General features: G+C 39.1%; 2 protein-coding genes and 1 pseudogene across 2 annotated transcripts; 1 reads left to right on the top strand and 2 right to left on the bottom strand.

Moving 5' to 3' along the window:
- On the bottom strand, window positions 8002-9023 carry LOC104743866 (annotated as a pseudogene).
- On the bottom strand, window positions 10827-12547 carry LOC104743865. The gene is made up of 2 exons (XM_010464902.1): window positions 11948-12547; window positions 10827-11060 (listed from the first exon to the last, which is right to left on the bottom strand). The coding sequence occupies exons 1-2, from the start codon at window positions 12545-12547 to the stop codon at window positions 10827-10829; spliced, it is 834 nt and encodes a 277-aa protein (XP_010463204.1).
- Window positions 18575-19350, top strand: LOC104743864. The gene is made up of 4 exons (XM_019235566.1): window positions 18575-18928; window positions 19008-19146; window positions 19235-19270; window positions 19327-19350. Exons 1-4 carry the CDS (start codon window positions 18594-18596, stop codon window positions 19348-19350), a joined length of 534 nt encoding a protein of 177 aa, XP_019091111.1. The 5' UTR covers window positions 18575-18593.

The raw sequence follows: 22923 nt of genomic DNA, 5'->3' as shown, positions 1-22923 counted from the left end.
AAGTTTCAACCTATCAAAACACACGAGCTCTCTCGAACGAGTCCGTCTTTGCGAGATGTCCAGCTCTTACATCGACCCTCTGGCCAAGGGAACGATTTAAAACGCGTTCCTCATGGATGCAGCGGTGAAATAATCTGCATAAATAAGCCAACCCAGATCACATTCAGCTAGCAGGCGGTTAAGTGTGTATAAGCCAAGTTCTTACTTGCATTCTCTTGCCGACCTCGTGGCACACACATGGTAAGCCGGACACCAGAGCCGCACCTAAAAGGTACGACGAGCTCATCTCGACTACCACCCTAAACATTTGGTATTCGATACACGTAATAGGATAAGCCAGGAGACGTCTTGCACTATAAAGTACAACTCGATACCAAAGATAGGAAAAACACAAAAACATTCTTATTCCATAAACATTCTTATTCCAGAAAAACACAAGGACAAGGCAACGAAAGCCAAATATGAAAGGCCACATTCGGCACAAAAGAAAAAAAACTAACAAAACAAACAAGTCTCAAAGTGCAAACTTAGTCTTCAAATCCCAGATCGGCATCGGAGGGTTTATCAAACTCAAGCTCGCCGATCTTCACGTGCCATACCTGGCACTCCCTCCGCAGACTTTCGAGCGTGTCCATCGGAACATTCGCACCCCTAGCAACCATCTCCTCGAGATACGAGCGAATCCCCTCAGCACGGTTGCTTTCAACGAAGAAATGGTCCGTGCACTCTAACTGTAACGACGCAATATATCAACCCGAGTCCGGCATGCGTCAAGCTCGGGCCAACCTTCGAAGGGCCTGCTCCCAATAGGCTCTAGATCGTCCGCTTCAAGGACGGGAATCTCCACCTCAGCCAATGACGCCTCACGACGAGAGCGCTCCTCTAACAAACGATCCCATCTCCATTTCGGGACCAAAAATCCCTCGTCGATCATAGTTTCAAGATATCCGATAATTCCGTCAACATGATGAAACCATAAATGACGCTCGAACTTTCGACGCGTAGCGAGAATGTAAGCTCTCAACCTCTGGATTCGAGCGCGATAAAACTCCATATCGGAACGAACTACGTCATCGGACCTCACAGAGAGCCGCTCTCGCGCCCTCCTCAGCCATGTCGACCTCGTTGTCACAGGCATATGACCGATCTCAACTACTCTAAAATCAAAAGGAGAGGTTTATCTTTAAAACAAGAAAGGAGGATGATGAGAAATGAGCAACTTGAAGACTAATTTACATAACAAATAGTACAATTTTCGAGGCAAAGCAATCAATACCGCAATTCTCGAAAAACACATCCATAGAATGATGAACACATATCATAAAATCAGAAGACAACACATAAAGCAAGTCCAATCATAATGCAAAGGTTCATAAAGAAAATACACCGCCTAAACGGCTCAACATCCGCTACAAAACGGGAATAGGTTCTAATAGAACAACAAGACAAAAGCAAGTCATTGCTCGGCAGCAACCTGAGCGTCCGATCACGGGAACCTCCGCCGCCTGAAGATTCGTAGGAACGATCGCAGTCTCTGGAAGAGCCTTGAGGTCGCTGTCCAAAACGTCGGCGATATCGAAACCAAGAACCTTGTCCTCCCACATCTTCGCATCAGCCTCCAAGCCGAGCAAAGTCTTCGACGGAATGACCGTACCACTCCTCACCAGCTCCTTAAGACAATCATAGGTGCCGGTCACCTGGCTCAAAGTCAGAAGAGACTCCTGCGCCGCTCTGTTGTCAATAATATGCTTCCTCATCCTCTCGATACGAGACCTGTAGCCAGCAACCTCGACATCGATGTCATGCCACTCCGCTTGCAGCTGCTGCAACTGTGCCTTCTGAAATGCGTGATCGACCTCGAACTGCTCGAGACGAGAGCGGGAAGCATCAAGAGAAGCCTTAAGATCGTCCACCTGCTTCCTGAAACCGGCAGTTTGCTTCGTAAGAACGGCAGAAACCCCCCGCTCTTTTTCAAGATCCTGACGAAGCTCCTCAGCCGATCTCCTCGATGGTTCAGAAGTACGAGAATCGGCAAGTTGCTTCTCCAGCTCGGCAATGTGATGCTCGTACGAGACGACCATGCGATTCACACCACCACCATCCTGAAATGCAAGAAATAAAGAATCAAGATAATAATTGGGAAAATTCAATCAAGAACATAAAGACAAATGCCAACCTGGAAGTGTTTCCGAGCCCACGACCGATACAGCTCGGGATCATAGAGAGAACCCACAGAGGGGAGCGGGTTGAAGGAGCCGCGAACCTTGCTAGCGAGCTCACCACAAGCAGCAGCGTTGTTGATGAACAACTCATCCTTCGTCTTGTAAGAAAAGGAGAACGAATCATCAATCTCAGTGGTGTCGCGCGGTATGCCATCCCTCCTAGATCTCTTGGACGACTCGGGCTCGGGAACAACCACCTCACCATGAGAAGCTCTCTTCCTCGATGGAGTAGGACGCCCAGAATCAGCGACAACGATCGCTAGGGTATCAGAAGCCTCGCCACAACGACTTCAGTGTCGGCAGCGCGCGAAGAAGACCCAGTATCAACGGCTTTCTTGAACTGATCGGCATATCGAGGAAGACGAGTGTTAACTTTTCCCATCCCTAAGCGCGGTAGACCTAAAAAGGAAAACAAAAGTGTGACGACCCAATAACCACCAAGGAAAGCAACAATCGATACAACAAAATAAGCAGGAAACTCACGAGATCTCTGAGTAATCGAAGGCCAATGGAGCGCCCCTAGTGTTCGGATCTGTCTGAGATTATCAAAAAAACCTGGAGGATGAGCGCGCAAACGGACGACAAGCTCTGCAAACACCAACAAAAACAAGGAAAGGGTCAGAAACCAGTCAAATGGCAATCAAACAAGTATGAGTGAGAAACTATGAAGCTACCGGGAAACAGATTCCACTCAGTAGCACAAAACACATCGACATCGTCAAACGAAATCTCGTCCCGCTTGACAAAGAAACTATAACGTTGCCAACGACGAATCTTTTTCTCAGCCCCGACGATTATCTGATGACCCGATTTAGCACTGGTGTAGAAGTATCCCGGACTACATCTAACTTTTGTGAACTTGGTGGCTTCCTCCAGAAAATGCACATCAACCTCTATACCACAGTTGGTACCAAGTATCGCCAAACCGACCGCATTACGGATACCTTCCACAGAAAGCTGAGAAATGGCAATCCTACGCCTCGCACAATAACGTATCAAAAATTCTGGCAAAGGGAACCAAAGACCGCATTCAGTAAAATAATGCTCAAAAAGCGTAATGAAACCTGTCGGAGGCGTCCAAGGACGTTCGTGAGACTCAGGAACCCGGAAAACCAATCCCTCGGACATCCTACACCACCGCGCCATCTCAGCAATACTATCCGATGTGCACAACGAAGGACCGTGATCGGCCGGACCGGCTGAAAGACTGGCACCAATCGACGCAGCACTAAGACCCAAAACAGTCGAACGAGGACCAGTATCCTCGGCCAGGACAACGTCCATAGGACTCCCACCAGNGATTCCACTCAGTAGCACAAAACACATCGACATCGTCAAACGAAATCTCGTCCCGCTTGACAAAGAAACTATAACGTTGCCAACGACGAATCTTTTTCTCAGCCCCGACGATTATCTGATGACCCGATTTAGCACTGGTGTAGAAGTATCCCGGACTACATCTAACTTTTGTGAACTTGGTGGCTTCCTCCAGAAAATGCACATCAACCTCTATACCACAGTTGGTACCAAGTATCGCCAAACCGACCGCATTACGGATACCTTCCACAGAAAGCTGAGAAATGGCAATCCTACGCCTCGCACAATAACGTATCAAAAATTCTGGCAAAGGGAACCAAAGACCGCATTCAGTAAAATAATGCTCAAAAAGCGTAATGAAACCTGTCGGAGGCGTCCAAGGACGTTCGTGAGACTCAGGAACCCGGAAAACCAATCCCTCGGACATCCTACACCACCGCGCCATCTCAGCAATACTATCCGATGTGCACAACGAAGGACCGTGATCGGCCGGACCGGCTGAAAGACTGGCACCAATCGACGCAGCACTAAGACCCAAAACAGTCGAACGAGGACCAGTATCCTCGGCCAGGACAACGTCCATAGGACTCCCACCAGAACCACTGTCGCTATCTTCGCTGAACTCGAGAATATCAGCAAAATTGTAGTCGTTGGCCAAACTATCAAAATCTCCACACTCTGCTCCAATGTCGACACCAACGTCATCGAAAACGTGTTTATAAGCCCCATATTCTTTGCAGAAAGCGCGTTGGATTCCCGCAAGGGTCTTACCACGCGCGTGCGTTGGAACTCGGAAGCTCGTCGAAGGACGATCATCTTTTCTGCAAGACATGCCGACCTCGCGACCTCCCATCATAAGATCGGGATCGCCATCATCAGAGTCGGCATCGTTCACTCGACAACCATTACCAAAACCATCAAGTCGACCTCCGGGGGCACCTACGCCGACCTCAACACGACTAGAATCAATATTGTCGATCTCACCGTCGGCATCTCTATGCAAACCTCTCGATTCCAGCCAAGACCGGCCGACCTCAACTCGGCTATCCGATTTCCGATAGCTCAACTTTCTTCGCCGATCTCCACTGCTCCGCCGATCTGCACTGCTCCGCCGATCTCCACTGCTCCGCCGATCTCCACTGCTCGTGCCGAGCTCAGAACCAACCGGCCGATCTTCCATCTCAAGTGCTCCGCCGATCTCACGATGACCAACTGCACTCTCAATCCCACGAACGCAAATTCTCGGTCGAGTTGCCAACCAAGCTCGCTGCCGAGCTCGTCACGACCACTCATCCCTCCGAGCTCGTCACTTCCGCTCGACCCTCCGAGCTCGACATCTCTACTCGGCCCATCTCGATTTCCCCCGATCTCAAAACCCAACTCTTCCCGCCGATCTCCTTTTTCGTCATCGGAACAAATCAGAATCGTGCCGACCTTGCTAGACTCGCGACCGGTGGATCCCGTCGCCCAATTATGCGATCCGCCGAGCTCATCCTCGACCGGCCGATCTGGGCGATTCGTAGCAGGCCCTAGACAATCGCCAACGGCATACTCTTGCCGATCTGAGTAACCCGGCGGAATTGAGCCGACCATCGGCGGAATTGAGCCGACCGTCGGCAACCTCAATCGCGGCGGCATTAAGCCGATCTTTTGTTCGGCGGTGGCAGCTAGGGTTCTAAATGCACAACCCAACTAAAGAGAGAAAACTAGAGAGAGAAAGAAGCAAAAAAAAATAAAAGTAAAAGACTAGAGAGAGAAATTACCTTCTTTATGAAGTGGAGGAAGTGAAGAAAAAGGGAGAAGAGGAAGGGCAAATAAATAAGTAAATAAAACGGAAATTTTACTGCAATATCCGTCACCTCGATATGCGATCTCCCCTTTTTCGGGAAATTCATCAAATACCGCGCTTAGAGTAAAGACCGCTGGATATCCACGGTATCTCTCGAAGAACGAGTCTGGTGACTACAGAAGAATCGTTGTAGCAATTTTGTAGAAGCGACCCGAGACAATAGGTGCCGAGCAGGCATATTACGGACAATTTAAGTACGCCCGCCGATCGCAGAAGGACTGCCACTCTCCGGACTAAGGGGGGACTATTGTTGGATATGGGCTACGCCCAATATGCCACTCGGCCCAACAAGATTCATTAATTATATTCTCAGCCCGACAAGATTGGGAGCAAGTCACTAATTCCCGCAAAAGGGCAATCTCGGGAATTCACGACGGAAACCCTAGACATCCCTAGGTCAACAGTCCCTTTTAAAAGGAGAAAGCATTTATTGGGATCATCATCCTGACCCGCGGACAATACCTACAGAGCAATACTTTGCATCGAAAACTGCTATTGTCTTTCGTATAATTCGTTCTTGTTTTCAGTTCGTCACTTGAAGCTTGCTAGTTCGTTTGTGAACTAACAAGCTCTAACCCGACTTGTTTTAAGTGACGATCTCACATTTTTCCCGATTAATAAAAGAACTTGCTTGCTCTTTCCCACAAAATCTTTATTTGTTTAAACTATGTAATCCCCGGTACAAACAACATGGTCATGTAAGACATGATTAACAGTTTATCTTAAAACTTGCATGTACACTAAACACAATTCATAATATAACCGTACTAAACCGTACTAAAAAATAGTTGATAGACAAACTTAAAGAAAATGATTACGACTGGAATCAATATACTAGTTTTGATAAACACAAAAAAATCAGTATATAGTCTAACAATTAACTAATTATATTTTAAATTTATTTATTTATAAATTTCATTGAAAAATTATATGCAGATCATAGAACTGAAAAAAAAAAAAAATACAGTTAAGTTTCTACTACTATTTAAGTGTTAAAAATAACATCACATGGTTTTTTCTATGCACCCATACAAGAAAAACCTAAAAACAAATTAAATCTTAGTTATTAACTGTCAATATAAAACCGGGCGTACTCCCGCGAGCTCCTAGTTATTATAATAATGGTTAGAAATCAATAAAAATGAGATTCATAATCTATGATGCTGAGTGCAAAGTGTCACTAAAGAGCATTAATAACAATCGTATATTGATTACCAGCCTTGCCTTAAGGAGCTTATCACTTTTGAAGCTAAACAAGATCATACATGACGATAAAATGTTGTGCCTTCCTAATTTAGTCCATTGAGATTTGGATTCATGTAACGCTTTTGGATTTTATTTCATTGGTTTCAGAGTTAAGGAAAAATGGTCTGTTTTCTAAATTGGCTTTGGTGGGCCGGTCTAGTTTCTTCGTATTATATATATTTCTAGTGAAAAACTCAACTTCTTTATTCATGGCAGAAATAATTACAAGCGCTTTCAAACTTCATAATTCACGTATGCGAGATAAGAACCTTCTTACAGTTTGTAAGAATTGCAAGGATGGCGACAAATACTACTAGAGTCCTGTTCCTTTGGTGAACTAGACAAAATATCTGGACGCAACATTTAGATGATGTTCGTTTGTGTTATTGGTTCATGTATTCATAAATTGTATTTCGATTCAATTATGTTTGTTTTGTAATTTGATATCTGTATCTGGATACAATATATGTAAAATACTAAAAAGCCCTTTATTTTATGTTGAATATGTTTTAGTGGTTTAAATTTACTTATGTTTTTTTGCTCATTTTCATATATATTAAATAAATATTTTAAAATGAGATTTTGTGTTTTTGGTAGAAAAATAAAATTTTGCAGTTTTGGCGGGAAAACAAGATTTTGCGAGTTTGGCGAGAAAATAAAATTTTGCATTTTTTTGCCGAAAAACGTAATTTTGCGGTTTTGACGGAAAAATAGATTTTGTGGTTTTGGCAAAAAAACGAGATTTTGCGACTTTGGCAGAAAAACGAGATTTTGGCGGGAAAACATAATTTTGCGGTTTTGACGGAAAAAAAGATTTTGCGGTTTTGATGGAAAAAAAAGATTTTGCGGTTTTGGCGGGAAAACGAGATTTTGCGGTTTTAGCGGAAAAACGAGATTTCGCGAGTTTGGCGGGAAACATAACTTTGCGGTTTTGACGGGAAAACATAATTTTGCATTTTTGGCGGGAAAACGTAATTTGCGGTTTTGACGGGAAAACGTAATTTTTCGGTTTTGGCGGGAAAACGAGTTTTCATGTTTTTGTGTTTTTGGGTAGGAAAACAAGATTTTGCGGGTTGACGGGAAAAACGAAATTTTGCGGATTTGGCGGGAAAACGAGATTTTGCGGTTTTAGAGAAAAATGAGATTTTGCAGGTTGGTGGGTGAAGAATTGGAATTTTAGAGTTTTATGTATATTAGAATTGAGAAAAAATATTTTGTAATTATTTAATTAAAATAGGGGTATTTTTAACTTTTACAAATTATGGATGAGTTTACCTCATCCAAACTCTCTAAAAAATCTCATCCAGAAATTCAGTTTTTTTGGATGAGTTTTTAAAATGTATCCAGATATTGTATCTAGATGAGTTCCTAATTATTACTAAACGAACAATAATAAACATTTGCATCCAGATATTGCATCTCGTTAACATGACCTAGGTAAACAATCTCATTGGGGAGAATGGTACAAATCCATATTATCACAATCGAAACTAAATAAAATGCTAAACATTTCAAGTTCAGAGGCACATATCGAATGCAAGTGAAAGTAACAAAAGCCATACATAACCTGCAAATGAACAAGACAAAAGTTCTTAGAGAGGTGAATTCTGTTTATGGAACATAATTGTTAAGATTCGTTGGATGCAAACCAGAAATGTTGAGTATTGTCATATAGAGATGATGAGCTTTTATAACATATCCAAATTAGTGGAAAAATCCAACCGACGAACAAAAATTCAAGCATGTTCTTCAAAAGGCCATTATTTCCTCGTCGATTCTGCAAGCCGTTAAAGCTATTACTTTTAATGATTCACAAAAAAATGTCAATTGGACATGTTTCAGACAAATTATGAAAATATATATAATATATAAATTCACTAAAAACATGTTCTCATGCTAATTAATAAACAGGACTGAAAATATAAAACAAATTTTTTAATGAAAAAATTAACATCTATAAAATGTACTCTTTGTGAAACTGGATGGAGATGGCTTCTAATGCGTGAGAAAAAAAAGAGAGAAAATAAATACAGTATATACCTTGGGCAGAGACGATTTACAATTTGATGAAGGAGAATAGCAACACAGCCACATGTGTAACCGATGATCCATACAAGCAATGATGTTTCTGGATGTTCATCTTTTGCGTGAGTCATGACAAATATTGCTGCAACAACTTGGACCAAGTTGAGAACTAGCTCGATAAACCAAACACTTGATTCTGTGCATGAGTTACACCGTTCAACATTCTCAGCCTCATGTGGTGATAATGAAGAATCGTCACTGACTGTAATGCCAATGTTGTGCTCATCATCAATTTTTGTGTCCTCTTTCTTGGTCAGCAAAGGGCCCTCCATTGATAACTTTTTTTTGTTTTGTTTCGTCTATATCTCGTGGTCGATCCAATAAAATTTACAGCTAAATCTGCATTGACGCAGCTATATAGACCTTAGCCTTCAGTACTAAATCATTATTTTAAGACTAACGATACACCAGGACCATTTCTACGTAGATGATAGTTGTTATATGTAATAATTATTAAATTATATGGTACTAGTTAAATCTCATTCACAATGACACAAACCATTGACTTTTTAATTCTTCAGTGTTTATTATTATTTTAAGACCAATTTAAGTAATTGATACTAGTTGTTTATAGGTAGTAATTGATATGTTGTCGCTTCAAATGTTCACCCAGATCTGCTTAGACACACAAGTCATACATGGACCTTTATTTGAAGACCAACTCTAGATCGACGCATTTCTTTGGAAGTAAAGTATTATTATAAGACCAAGTCATAATTAAAAACAATTTCAAGTAAAATTGTCGGATATTTGTAATACTTAACCAGCTGCGAATGGCCATCATTTTCTAACTTATTGGATGACTTTAGAGTTTAGATTTCTCAAGTAGTCGTTTCCATCTTTCTCCCTTTCTCAAATTGCCGTGCGTCCAATTCAAAGATGGATTACTTCGCTCGAGCTTTGCGTTCTTTAAATAAAATTTATTTTGTAAACTTTTTTTCTTTTATTTAGACAACCAACTTTGGAATTTCTCTTTTAATTAATATTTGATTGATAAAAAAGAAAAAAAAAAGTGAACCAGCTGAACAATGATGAGCTAAATAAAAATAACACTACAAAAGTATGTTTAGTCTCAATTTAGCGACCAAATACGAACTCTTTTGCGATTGAACATGTTTCGTCGCAAAACAGATGCACTTTGTGACTATTTTGCAACAACGTTTTTAAGTATCGTTTAGTAGCAAAGTCGTCGCGACATGTCGGTAAAAATTGTTGAGAATGTGAAAGTTAGATGTACTGAACTTTTGAAAATCCTTTAAAAACAGTCGCAAAAGCGTTGCAACATGTCGGCAAAAAAACATGGAAAATGAGTAAGTCAAGTGTACTGAACTTGTGTGACCACTTCTGAAATGGTCGCAAAAGCGTCGCAAATTTTCTTCTATATATATGACACCACTTCTTCCTTCATTTGTATCCCACACCAAAGGAAAGAAAAGTGAGAGGAATGAAAAAAGACTGAATAAAAGAAAAACAATGTGGAACAACCCATTACGACCATGGATGTATAATCGAATCGATCCATTCACTAATCATATTTCAACGGATTATTCGGCGGGTGTGGAAGTGATACGCCCAAAATTCAAGGATCACTCGGCCGAATTGGAAATGATAGAAACTCGCCAAGGTGCAAGGTGCAACGAAGAAGATTTAATGGATTGAAGGGTCGCACAACAGTTGCGGAAGGCTGCTGATATTCCCAACTCCAATCGCTGCTAGATATGACACACTAGTCCAGCAAGAGGAGGTTGTTGCTTGGATATTACACACCAAGAAACAAGAAAGTGTTCTATACAAAGAACAAAGAGATAGACTCATATGAAAAGGAAAAGAAAAATTGATTGATTATTCTCAAATGAGATTACATGCGCTTATATAGAGATAAGAAATTTGGTAACAAGGCCAAGTATTAATTGTTCTTGAAACTAAAAGAAAATAAATATAGATAGTTGAATGAAGACCCAACTCTTGAAGTTTTCCTTCCCAATGTTTCCTTCCCAAGGTGAGTTGAACTCCATTTTCGTCATCCCTCTTTGACCACAAAATAAAGTGATTATTTTGAGCTTTCTTGGACTTGAATTAGGCTCAAAGTAGGCTGGACTTGATAGGTATCATCCCCATATAGATTTTCCCATGCTCTCTTTGGCCATAATCTCTTGATTAAGCCCATGAAGTGCATTCCTTAGCTTCCTAGCTTTTGCTATAGTCATTGGTTCTTCAGGTACAAACAATGGTTCCTTAGCTACAAGCTCCTTTGATTCAAGCTTAGCTACATATTCCTCAGGTTCAAGCTCAGCTATAAGCTCATTCTCATTAGATCCATCCATGATCACATCATCCCCCCTCTTGAAAAGCATTTGACCTCAAATCTGGATCATCTGCCACAAAAGGAACTAAATCAGAAATATTAGAGCTTGAACTCACATTGTACTTACCTTGAAGATCAAGTTGGTAGGCATTGTCATTCATCTTTTTTTTGATCTCAAAGGGTCTATCAATTCTAGGCATGAGTTTTGATTTCCTTTCAGCTGGAAACCGTTCTTTTCTCAAGTGAATCCACACTTGGTCTCCGGGTTTGAATACCATCTTGCGCTTTCCTTTGTTAGCTTCTTTTGCATATTGCTTTGTCTTCTCGTCAATGTTTATTCTAGCTTTCTCATGGATATGTTTGTCAAGGTAAGCTTTCTTTTTCCCATCCAAGCTAGCTCTTTCACTCAAAGGTAGAGAGGTTAGATCCAATGGAGATAAAGGATTAAAGCCATAAATGATTTGGAACGGAGAAAACTTAGTTGAAGAATATACTGATTGATTGTATGCAAACTCAACATGTGGTAAACAATCTCCCCAAGTTTTAATGTTCTTTTTGTTCAAAGAGAGTAGTCAAAGTTCTATTAACTACTTCAGTTTGTCCATCAATTTGCGGATGACAAGTAGCGGAGAATAGCAACTTAGTCCCTAATTTAGACCAAAGTGTTTCCAGAAGTAACTCAAAAACATTATATCCCTATCAGATGCAATTGACCTAGTCACTCCATGCAAATGAACAATTTCCTTGAAGAACAACTCAACAACATACAAAGAATTATCAGTTTTTGAAATGCGCCATTTTTGAAAATCGATCAATGACCACAAAAACTGAATCTTTACCAGTCATAGTTCTAGGCAAACCAAGCATAGAATCCATAGAAATATCATGTCAAGGCTGAGTAGGAGTAGGATGTCGATACTTTACCGTGATGTTGTTGATGGCAGGACAATCTACACACATGCGCCAAGAGCCATCCTTCTTAGGCATAAGGAGAACATGTACAACACATGGGCTTAGGCTCTCCCTGATGTAACCTTTTTCAAGAAGCTCTCCAATATGCTTTTGAAGTTCCTTTGTTTCCAACGGATTGGTTCGATAAGCCGGCCGGTTTGGAAGTGGTGCATCTAGAACGAAGTCAATTTGGTGTTCTATACCTCTTATTGGTGGCAAACCGTTAGGGTTCTCTTCTGGAAAGATATCTGAGAATTCATGCAAAGCATCTATCAAATCACTCGGAAGATCTGGTGCAAGGTCAGAAAATCCCATTAGTGTTTCTTTATACACAAGCAAAAGCAATGGTTGTTGAGAGTACAAAGATTTCCTTACTTGACTCTCTTTGACAAAGAAGTTAGAGTTCTTAGGACATATCTCAGGTTTTGCTCGTTTAATTTCTTTGTCCCGACTTTTCTTCAACTGGACCTGGTCTTGATGGACCTCCAACGAAGTTAAAGGAACCAGACTGAACTTCTTTCCTTTATGCTCAAAGGAATGTCGGTTGGTGTAGCCATCATGTATCGCCCTCATGTCAAACTGCCAAGGTCGTCCTAGAAGGATATGGCTTGCATCCATGGGAAGGACATTGCACAAGATCTCGTCTTCATATCAGCCGATGGTAAGAGGAACCGTGACTTGCTCCCTAACGTACTGTTCGCTTGTTTCATTCAACCATTCCAGTTTAAAGGGCCGCAGATGAGGTCTGGTCTCAAGTCCAAGCTTCCTAACAAGAGTATCACTAGCAACGTTAGTACAACTTCCACCATCGATGATCAAAGAACAAACTTTATCTTGAACTAAACATCAAGAGTGAAAGAGATTCTCCCTTTGTTCTCGGTCATTGGACTTAGGCTGAACACTCAATGATCTCCTAGTGACCAGAAGTGTCCCTTGAGTTGGATATTCAAGCTTTTCTTCCTCTTCGTCAAATATTGGACCGAGATTATCCTCTTTTTCTTTATCGTCCTCGGACTCCACTTCAGCGTTTTCTAGGAGGATCATTACCTTTTGATTCGGACATTTGTTGGCATAATGTCCACGTCCTTGACATTTGAAACACCGAATATCCCTTGCCCGATTGTTGGTCTCAGCTGGCTTTCCTTTATCAAGACGAGCATGATCATTAGTCTTAAAAACTGAATTTGATGGGGTTGGAGACTTATGTTTATCTTGATAACTTGGTTTTGGAGCAAATGAAGGTTTAGAGAAACCACTCCTCTTGGTTTGTTGTTTGATTAGAATCGCCTTGTGCAACATTTCCTCCAAGCTTTCATATTCTTGAAGCTCCATTCTGTCCTGAATGTTCCGGTTGAGGCCTGCAAAGAATCTGGTCATGGTAGCTTCTAAGGTTTCATCTACATCCGCCTTGATCATTAAGCTTTCCATTTCCTGGAAATAGTCCTCCATAGTTTTGGTTCCTTGAAACAACCGTCTGAGTTTTTGGTGGAGATCTCTGTGGTAATGAACCGACACAAACCGTTTCCTCATCAATGTAGTTAGCTCATCCCATGAAGCTATTGGTCTTCCACATGTCCTTCTCCTGTGAGTCATAACTTGATCATACCAGTTAATAGCATAGCTTATAAACTCAGTTGCTGCTAACCTAACCTTCTTGAGTTCAGAATTTTTTTGACAATTGAACATTAACTCCATTTTCCTTTCCCATTCTAGTTAAACATCCGAATCGTTTTTACCTTCTAAGGTTGGAATTTTAAGTTTTAAACCACCTAAACTGTCATTTCTTGTACCAAAAGGATTAACATCATCTTGATCATGTCTTCTATGACTTCGTCTAGGTCGGTTGATGGATCGATCATCTTCTTCATGGAACTCCTCTTCTTCAATTTCCTCCTCGGGCCGGTAAGTTGTCCTTGAACGTTCTCTCCTGGCTGCGGGTCTAGAATGGGTTTGTTGGCTATTCTGAATCTCGTCGAGCCTCTGGTGTAGTTCTTCTAGACATGTATTCATAAGGTTAGTAATAGTGTCATTCAGTGCCCTCATTTTCAAGTTGGATAGCCCGACGATAGAATTTCCTGGCCGATCTCTTTCTCCATCACTTTCCATGGTTTCCTGTAAAACTTAACACCAAAAGTTAGCAGATAAAAAATCCTCACACACAAAAGTGTTTCTCTCATTTTTGGTAGGTCACTCAAGTGCTTTCTCCCTAAGTTCTAAGAGAACAAATCCAAGCAACCCAATGGAATTTCCAAGCAACCCAATGGAATTCCCAAGCAACAAGGGAAGAAGGAAGATAGAAAGACAAGAGGATTTTTGTGAAATCTGTTTTAACCACTCCAAAGCTGGATTTCACCTCAGCCAGCAGGATTGCTCTTCCACCACCTAGCCAAATGCAAATCTTTTTTTTTTTCTTTGTTTTTTTTTTTTTGAAATAGAGATTTTCTAGGTAAGAAGATGGCCCAGATTTAAGATAGAAAGAAGAAGAAGTATTTAGAAATGGAAGATGAGAAGATGAACAGACAAGTACCGGTTGAGTGGCTCTGATACCACTTGATACGCCCAAAATTCAAGGACACCTTAGCCGGATTAGAAATGATAGAAACTCGCCAAGGTGCAAGGTGATGCAAAGAGGGAGATTTAATGGATTGAGGGGTCGCACATCAGTTGCGGAAGGCTGCTGATATTCCCAACTTCCAATCGCTGCTAGATATGACACACTAGTCCAGCAAGAGGAGGTTGTTGCTTGGATATTACACACGAAGAAACAAGAAAGTGTTCTAGACAAAGAACAAAGAGATAGACTCATAAAATAAAAAGGAAAATTGATTGATTATTCTCAAATGAGATTACATGCGTTTATATAGGGATAAGAAACTTGGTAACAAGGCCAAGTATTAATTGTTCTTGAAACTAAAAGAAAATAAATATAGATAGTTGAATGAAGACTAAACTCTTGAAGTTTTCCTTTCCAAGGTGTCCTTCCCAAGGTGAGTTGAACTCCATTTTCGTCATCCCTCTTTAACCACAAAATAAAGTGATTATTTTGAGCTTTCTTGGACTTGAATTAGGTTCAAAGTGGGGTGGACTTGATAGGTATCATCCCCAATAGATTTTCTCATGCTCTCTTCGGCCATAATCTCTTGAGTAAGCCCATGAAGTGCATTCCTTAGCTTCCTAGCTTTTGCTCTAGTCATTGGTCCTTCAGGTACAAACAATGGTTCCTCAGCTACAAGCTCCTCTGATTCAAGCTCAGCTACATATTCTTCAGGTTCAAGCTCAGCTACAAGCTCATCCTCAGTAGCTCCATCCATGATCACATCATCGGGTTCATCGCTTTTGCCAGTAGCCATGCACAAAATAGCAGAGGTGGGTTTTACGGATCCTGTGTAGTATGTCAGAATTCGAAGTCTTTGAAAACTGTCTTAATTTTGAGTCGTTTTCTAAGTAGATGGTTTATGCCGAACTATTATGTATGGTATGAATATGGTGAAGATTATGATGTTGTTGGGGAGGAAACTAGAAGTCATTATGCTAATAATACGGATTATGCTAGTGCTAGCGAACCAATAGGATTTGATGGGGAGAATGTATATGCTGGGACGGTGAATTATGCATTTCATGGTTTTGTACCATATAACGAATATTATGAACATGAAAGTGGAAATTATTATGGTCACGGAAAACTCACCCAAGAAGCAAAATGGTTTTATGATATGTTAGTTGCTGCAAACACTCCACTATATGATGGATGTCGGGAAGGACATTCGCAATTATTGTTGGCAGCTCGGTTCATGAACCATAATTTGGTTCTATGAGATGGCATGTTGAGCATGTTAAACTGTGATCATTAATTTGAACAGTTGAATACATAAATTTAATATTAATAATATATCTATAATAATTTCAAAAGTTATATATATATATATATATTTAATTTGAAATTTTAACTTTTATTTAAGAATTATAAAAAGTTAAAAAAATTAGTGCTAGTCAACTGTTACATTTTTGAAAAATAATAATTATAAACTAAATAAAATACATGCAACTCAAAAGAATTGAAGAGATTTTTTTAAACTCATAATATTTGAATTTTCTAGAAAAAAATATATTTAACATTAGCTAGTCAAATAATTGCCTTGTTACATAATATATTTTCTTAAACCAAAAAATATTTACAAACCCTGTAACTAAAATTAATAATTAAAAAATAGAATAGATCTAAATTTCTATCTCGTTCATTTTGGTCATTTATTTATTTAATATTGAACAATTTTCAACCAAAAAAATACTATTTTTAGCTAAGAGGTTAGAGATGTACATTCAATTCATTCAACTTGGAAGAAAAGTGCAGTCGTTATCAAATTATTTTTACTCTTTTACAATAAAACCGAAGCAATGACCTTTCAAATTATTTGGTGCCAATTATTATCTTTAACCAAACACCAGTTCTAAGTCAACAATTTTAATGTTTTATAATAACCAAATTATTTGGTGGTATAGTTGTTTGGGTGAGAATTGCACGTGTTGAACTACTCACCGGGACTAGGAACCCGAGTTTTCCCGCCTATCCCGGTCGAAGAAACGGCGACGGCTTTGATTATGCTATGGGGTTTGACTGTAGACTAATTTGAAAAACTTATAAAACCTATATGAAGTACATTTGGCAATCTATTTTTTTAGTTATACAATATTTAATTATAAAAAGTCTTTGAAAATAAAATCTAAATTTTATCTAATTTCCATAAATCTCTGTACCTAAGTCAAATATAAATTTATGATTCTCATTTCACTTTTATTTGATCTTATATTTAAATTATTTTGAATTATTGTATAATATATTTACATAATAAAATTTGTAATTTTTTTTGCATATGATTCAAATTTGTTCAAGCAGACATATATTATTCATTAAAAATATATAAAATATCTCACATCGCCTAGAAAAAATAGAGCAATGGTTGAATGTCATACTATAAAAGAAACCAAAATAATTCTGAATACGAATGAGCAGAGAACTTGATTTATCATTCATTTAAAATTTATAAATTTTAGTTGGTTTACTCTGGTTCTTTAATTTAAAGAATTTAAACTTTTAAAGGGTTAAAATATCACTAACTCAGTGCTACACGGATAAAATATTATTTCATAATTTTGTTAACAGTGTCAATATTAGAGTAATAAACATATCTAGTTAAGTTGATTAAATTACTATTATGTAAAAAATTAAATTGTCATGCGATATATTACGGATAAAGTCATAAAATTAACAATCAAAATACAATTATACAATCTTAAAGATAAACATAACCAACAAAATTAACAAAAAAATATAACATAAAATTTAAAATTTTTAATCAAAAATACACCTTTAATCAAAAACGTCGACACATTATTTTCCAGCCATAGAAGATGGAGGCTTCGGAGAACTAAGAAGAGCTTATTCCACCTTGGGGTTCGACTAACAAAGGTACTTATCTCATGCTTATGAGACTTGTGTGAACATGTACCGTTTTCTTTTTTTAAAAAAAAAAAAAAAAAAAAAAAAAAAAAAAAAGAGAGATAGCTAAGGGTTAATGAAGATATCCTTATATATAATATATATAAAGAGAGAAAAAAAAAGGAAAGGAAACGATTACAAGAATAAGAAAGTCTCATAACATAGTGAATCCCAAGGGAAGACGCGGATCACTAAATAGTAAATAGAGAAGATGGAGTCATTTACAGAGAACTTCGCAGAAAAAACTAAGCCTAGGGAACAAAAACAAAAAAAAAAAACAAAAAAGGAGAAGAAGGTGTTATACGAAGTATTAGTTGGAAACCGTGGATATCAACAGGTCTGTTCTCTCTTGCGGTTTTGCAACATATCTTGCATTCTCGCATCACCTGGTAAATCCTAAACACTATAACTCCACCAGCTAAACACAAAAAGGCCTCTTTCATACCAAGCACCGTTTACCTTGAATCACCCCTTCAAATGAGAAAGTTCAGGCACCTCTTAATGAGTGTAGGGAGTTAACTGACGTGAATACAGAGTTCTTTTGTAGGTTTTAGATGGATGGACAAGAGTTGAGAATGTCGTGAGCCTATAGTGAGAATGTTCTAAAGTGAATCTTTGTCTTAATGAATCCGCAGGTGTTTTGGAACATGTTCTCTGATCGTAGAAAGTTTCCGCGAATTTCAAACCACTCCACCGGACTTTTTTGTTTGCTTACAGACAAGCAAAATTTAAGTTTAGGGGAGTAGATAACATCGTATTTTCACCCATTTTCAGTATGTTTTTATTTTCACCAACTAATTTGAAAGGTCAATGGTGGTTGTTTGGGTGAACATTTGAAGCGACTATATATCGATTACTACATATAAACAAATATCACTTACTCAGAATTGGTCTTTGTATATCCTTGGTCTTAAAATAATAATAAGCACCAAAGAATTTAAAAAATGTCAATGCTTATTACATATAAACAACTATCATTTACGTAGAAATGGTCCTGGTGTATATCGTTGGTCTTATAATAATCATTTAGCACAAAATAATAGGTAAAGTCTATATAGCTTTAGATGTAAATTTTATTGGATCGACGACGAGATATAGACGAAACAAAAAAAAAAGTTATCAATGGAGGGCCCTTTGCTGACCGAGAGAGAGGACATCAAAATTGATGGCGATTCTTTATCAAATGATGAGCACAACATCGACATTACAGTCAATGAGGATTCTTCATCACAACCACATGAGGCTAAGAATGTTGAATGGTGTAACCCATGCACAGAATCAAGTGTTTGGTTTATCGAGCTTGTTATGAACTTGGTCCAAGTTGTTGCAGCCATTTTTGTCACGACTCAGGCAAAAGATGAACATCCAGAAACAGTGTTTCTTGTATGGATCATCGGTTACACTTGTGGCTGTGTTGCCATTCTCCTTATTGAACTTATAGTCTGTGTTTTCTCATGGTATACACATGTTTTTTTCTTCTTCTTATGTTTTCAGACATTAGACATAGAGATTAATAATGGTTTTAATGGTTTGCAGCGTCGATGAGGACACCACCGACTCTTTGAAGAATATTCTTAAATATTTCTTCGTGGTTTGGGTTGTGCTGCTCATTTGGATTTATTCTAGCTGTTTATCATCTCTATATGATAATACTCATACTCAACATTTCTGGTGCGTATCCAAGAAAGTTTATAAAAAATTTTTTTTTTTTAAATTCACGTCTCTAATTAATATTATGGGTATTCACAATTGTTCTTTTGCAGGTTATGTGTGGGTTTTGTTGCTTTCACTTGCATTCGGTATGTGCCAGATAAAGCAATATTTTCACTGATCTGGTTAACTTTCGTTGTGATAGTATGGATTTGCGCAGCTGTGCTAGGCACGACCCCTTTTATGTTTATTTACCAAATATTTCTTTTTCTTTTTAAAATAGTTTACTATATACTTTTTGTTGTCTTGCTTTTAATTCTTATGGTCGCTAAGGAGCTTCTTGAAAAATATTTGTGAATTCTAAATTTCTAAGAGTTGAAAACGCTTGTAGTCATTTTTGCAATGAATAAAGAAGTTTTGAGTTTTTAACTAAATATAGTGGAAACGTACGGTTTCAATTGATAAACAGGCGAAGTTCCTATAAGGGTGTTTCCTTCTTTCTTTTGCACAAACGATTATGTATAAAGCAAAATAGTTATTACAGAATCCTCAAGTTGAAAGACACATCCATAATATTCCGACCGATTGTTTCTCTTCGAAATGTTTTGGGAGTCCAATTGGCGGTTATCCCCTGTCAATTTCAAATGACATTTATTCGTCTCTCCTTTTCAAGGGGATAAACCGTCAACCGAAACCGCCATGGTCCTCTTATATAATGGCATCTTTCCCTCTGTCCCCCTTCTTTTCTCAAACATTCACTCTTGTTTCCCCTACGACTTGTCTGAAAATGAGTGATTACTTGCAAAAATATGTACAAGACCTCGATTTGGGTATAGATGAGCTTCCCGCAGTCCTTCCACCGGAATTTGTTTCATGGGCTGCATCAGTCAATCGATTCTCCATTGTTGTCACTCCGGTGAACCCAAGGAAGAAGAACCTTTGTGCTCTCATTCGTCAAATGCCGCGCGTTTGGGACTTCGCAGATGAATGTATGGATCGGCTTCTTGATGGAGAGAAAGTACAATTCCGTTTCCAAACTGAAGAATCGATGAACTTGGTACTCCAACGTGGACCATGGTCGTTCAATGATTGGATGCTATCTACGCACAGATGGTATCCAAACATTACAGAAGCAACAATGAAGATCATCCCTTTTTGGGTCAAAATCCAAGATATCCCTATTCTCTACTTGACGAATGCAATGGCTAGATGGGTTGGTAATAGATTGGGCTTTGTCACGGAAGTAAATTATGATGAAAATGTTAACCAAGTCGGGGCTGTTAGGGTCAGGATAGATTGGAACATCGACCCCCCATTACGATTCAAAAAAAAACATTCAGTTTATTGTGGGTGAAAACACAATTGTAAAGTTTCTTTTCGAGAAACTTAGGAACTTTTGTAAGAAATGTGGATCCTTAAAGCATGATGCAAAGAAGTCTCACTCTCTTTTGATGATCCGGAAAACTTTGAACCTGATGATCATGATGGTGATGAGAATGATGGCGATGTTCAGGATGGAAGAGATGATGTCTCCTCGACACCAACTCTCATGACAGTAAATCCTGTGACGCTTATTCCAGGATTACAGATGACTTCACTAGCTTCTGCAAAGGCACCTTCGAACAATGCACAGGCATCCCTGAAGGATCCCCTCTCCTGTTTATCCTCGTCGTCCTTGTCCAGCCTTTTTGAGGATACTGAATTAACTGCTGAACGCATGCGCTACTTACATGCTAAGTATGTGAACAAGACATATGAGGGTATGGCGAACAACTTTACTATGGAGAAGGGTAGCACCAATGCTTTAACAGACTTGGCTAGTATGAAACGCAAGAGGGTTCGTTTTGAGGGTGATTTCAAGAAGGCGAAAGCAGCGGAAGAGATGGCGGTCCTGTGCCATCTCTGTAAGAAAGGCAAACCAACCATCTCAGTGGGATCATTTTCTGTTACTAACGACATCGACGGAGGCGCGGGGGGCCCAGTACCCCCAGATCAAACATGAGAGTACTCTCGTGGAACTGTCAGGGCATAGGCTCGCCACTGACTAAATCTCGTCTAAATTGTTTATGTATATTAACTAAGTGTGATATTCTCTTTCTCTCTGAAACTTTAAACCAGTGTGATGTAATAGCTACACTTATGTGTGATTTAGGATTCTCAAACTTAACTACTGTACCCCCTCAAAGAAGGAGTGGTGGTCTAGTTGTGATGTGGAAAAGGCATGTCTCTCTCTCCTTGATTTCAAAGGATGAGAGACTCATTGACCTCTCTGTAACTCTTAATAATACTACTTTCTATTTGTCTTGTGTGTTTGGTCATCCCACTCAAAGTGAACGACATCACCTCTGGGATCGATTAAAATTACTCTCATTATCTAGACAAACTCCTTAGCTTCTCTTTGGGGACTTCAATGAGATAATTTCTAACCAGGAAAAACAGGGAGGCCCTCAACGAGATGAATGGAGCTTTGGAGATTTCAGGACAATGATCTCAGTTTGTGATTTAGTGGATGTGCGCTTCCGGGGAAATAAGTTCTCATGGGTAGGAGAACGATACACACACAGAGTCCAATGCTGCTTAGATAGAGCAATGACAAACTCCTCAGGTCGTGCAACCTATCCAAATATGGAACTTGAATTTCTTGACTTTGGCGGTTCTGACCACAAGCCAATTCTTCTACACTTTAACAATCAAAAAACGTACCGCCGTAGAACATTTCTGTTTGACAAAATATTGTGTGAAGTTCCAAGTTTTGATAAAGTTGTAAAGCAAGGTTGGTCTTTGGATAACGAGAGTCCAAATATCCTGATAAACCAAAGAATATCAAGTTGCAGAGCGGCTATGGCAAATTTAAAACACCAAGTAACTTTTAATGTTGAAACAAGGATAAAACATCTCAGTCAAAATTAAATATGGCGATGGAGAGCCAAGATAGATTACTAAGAAGGCAAATCCCCAACTTACAGAGTGAACTAACAAGGGCTTATGCGGATGAAGAAAGACATTTGAAACAAAAAAGTCAGAATGAGTGGATATTGGAAGGGGACCGTAACACAAGCTTCTTTCATGCTTCAGCTAAATCGAGGTATACTAAAAATTGGATCATATCTATTCTGGATGAGAATGGAAATATATTCCAAGGTGACCAGGACATAGGGTTGCACGCACAAGAGTTTTTTACAGGAATATATACTTCAACTGGACACCCTGTCACTCCGTTAGAATTTGCAGATTTTGTTCCAACTGTAATAACAGAGATAAATGATAGTTTAACAAGGGAGTTTACCAAACAAGAAATATACAATGCATTGTGCCTCATAGGTGATGATAGAGCACCTGGACCAGACGGTTTGACGGCTCGCTTCTATAAATAATGTTGGAACATAGTTGGAGTACATGTGGTACAAGAAGTGAAATTTTTTTTTCAAACATCTCTCATGAAAGCCAGCACTAACCATACTAACATTTGTATGATCCCTAAGATAGATGATCCGACTACACTTTCTGATTATCGACCAATTGCTCTGTGTAATGTGCTCTACAAGATTGTTTCAAAGTGCTTAGTTCAAAGATTGAAACCACATCTGAATGGAATTGTTTCTGAGGCTTAAGCTGCTTTTATCCTAGGCCGAATCATACAAGATAATGTTATGATTGCACACGAACTGATGCATTCTCTGAAGGTTCGAAAACGTGTTTCACAAACTTATATGGCCGTTAAAACGGACGTAAGAAAGGCATACGACAAGGTAGAGTGGAATTTTCTCGAAACAATACTCAAATTATTTTTGTGATCAGTGGA

The sequence above is a fragment of the Camelina sativa genome, chromosome 14, assembly GCF_000633955.1.
Source record: "Camelina sativa cultivar DH55 chromosome 14, Cs, whole genome shotgun sequence".
NCBI classification, from domain to species: domain Eukaryota; kingdom Viridiplantae; phylum Streptophyta; class Magnoliopsida; order Brassicales; family Brassicaceae; genus Camelina; species Camelina sativa.
This window is presented reverse-complemented; position numbering and strand designations above follow the sequence as displayed.

What these genes read in the sequence shown, in the direction of transcription:
- LOC104743865 (XM_010464902.1), bottom strand. Translation starts at nt 12,547, where the DNA reads ATGAGGGCGATACATGATGGCTACACCAACCGACATTCCTTTGAGCAT. An exon ending in CTGCCATCAACAACATCACG is followed by an intron (nt 11,061 to 11,947) that starts GTAAAGTATCGA and finishes ATGCTTTTCAAG; the next exon opens with AGGGGGGATGATGTGATCAT.
- LOC104743864 (XM_019235566.1), top strand. Translation starts at nt 18,594, where the DNA reads ATGGAGGGCCCTTTGCTGACCGAGAGAGAGGACATCAAAATTGATGGC. An exon ending in ATACTCAACATTTCTGGTGC is followed by an intron (nt 19,147 to 19,234) that starts GTATCCAAGAAA and finishes GTTCTTTTGCAG; the next exon opens with GTTATGTGTGGGTTTTGTTG. An exon ending in GTTGCTTTCACTTGCATTCG is followed by an intron (nt 19,271 to 19,326) that starts GTATGTGCCAGA and finishes TCGTTGTGATAG; the next exon opens with TATGGATTTGCGCAGCTGTG.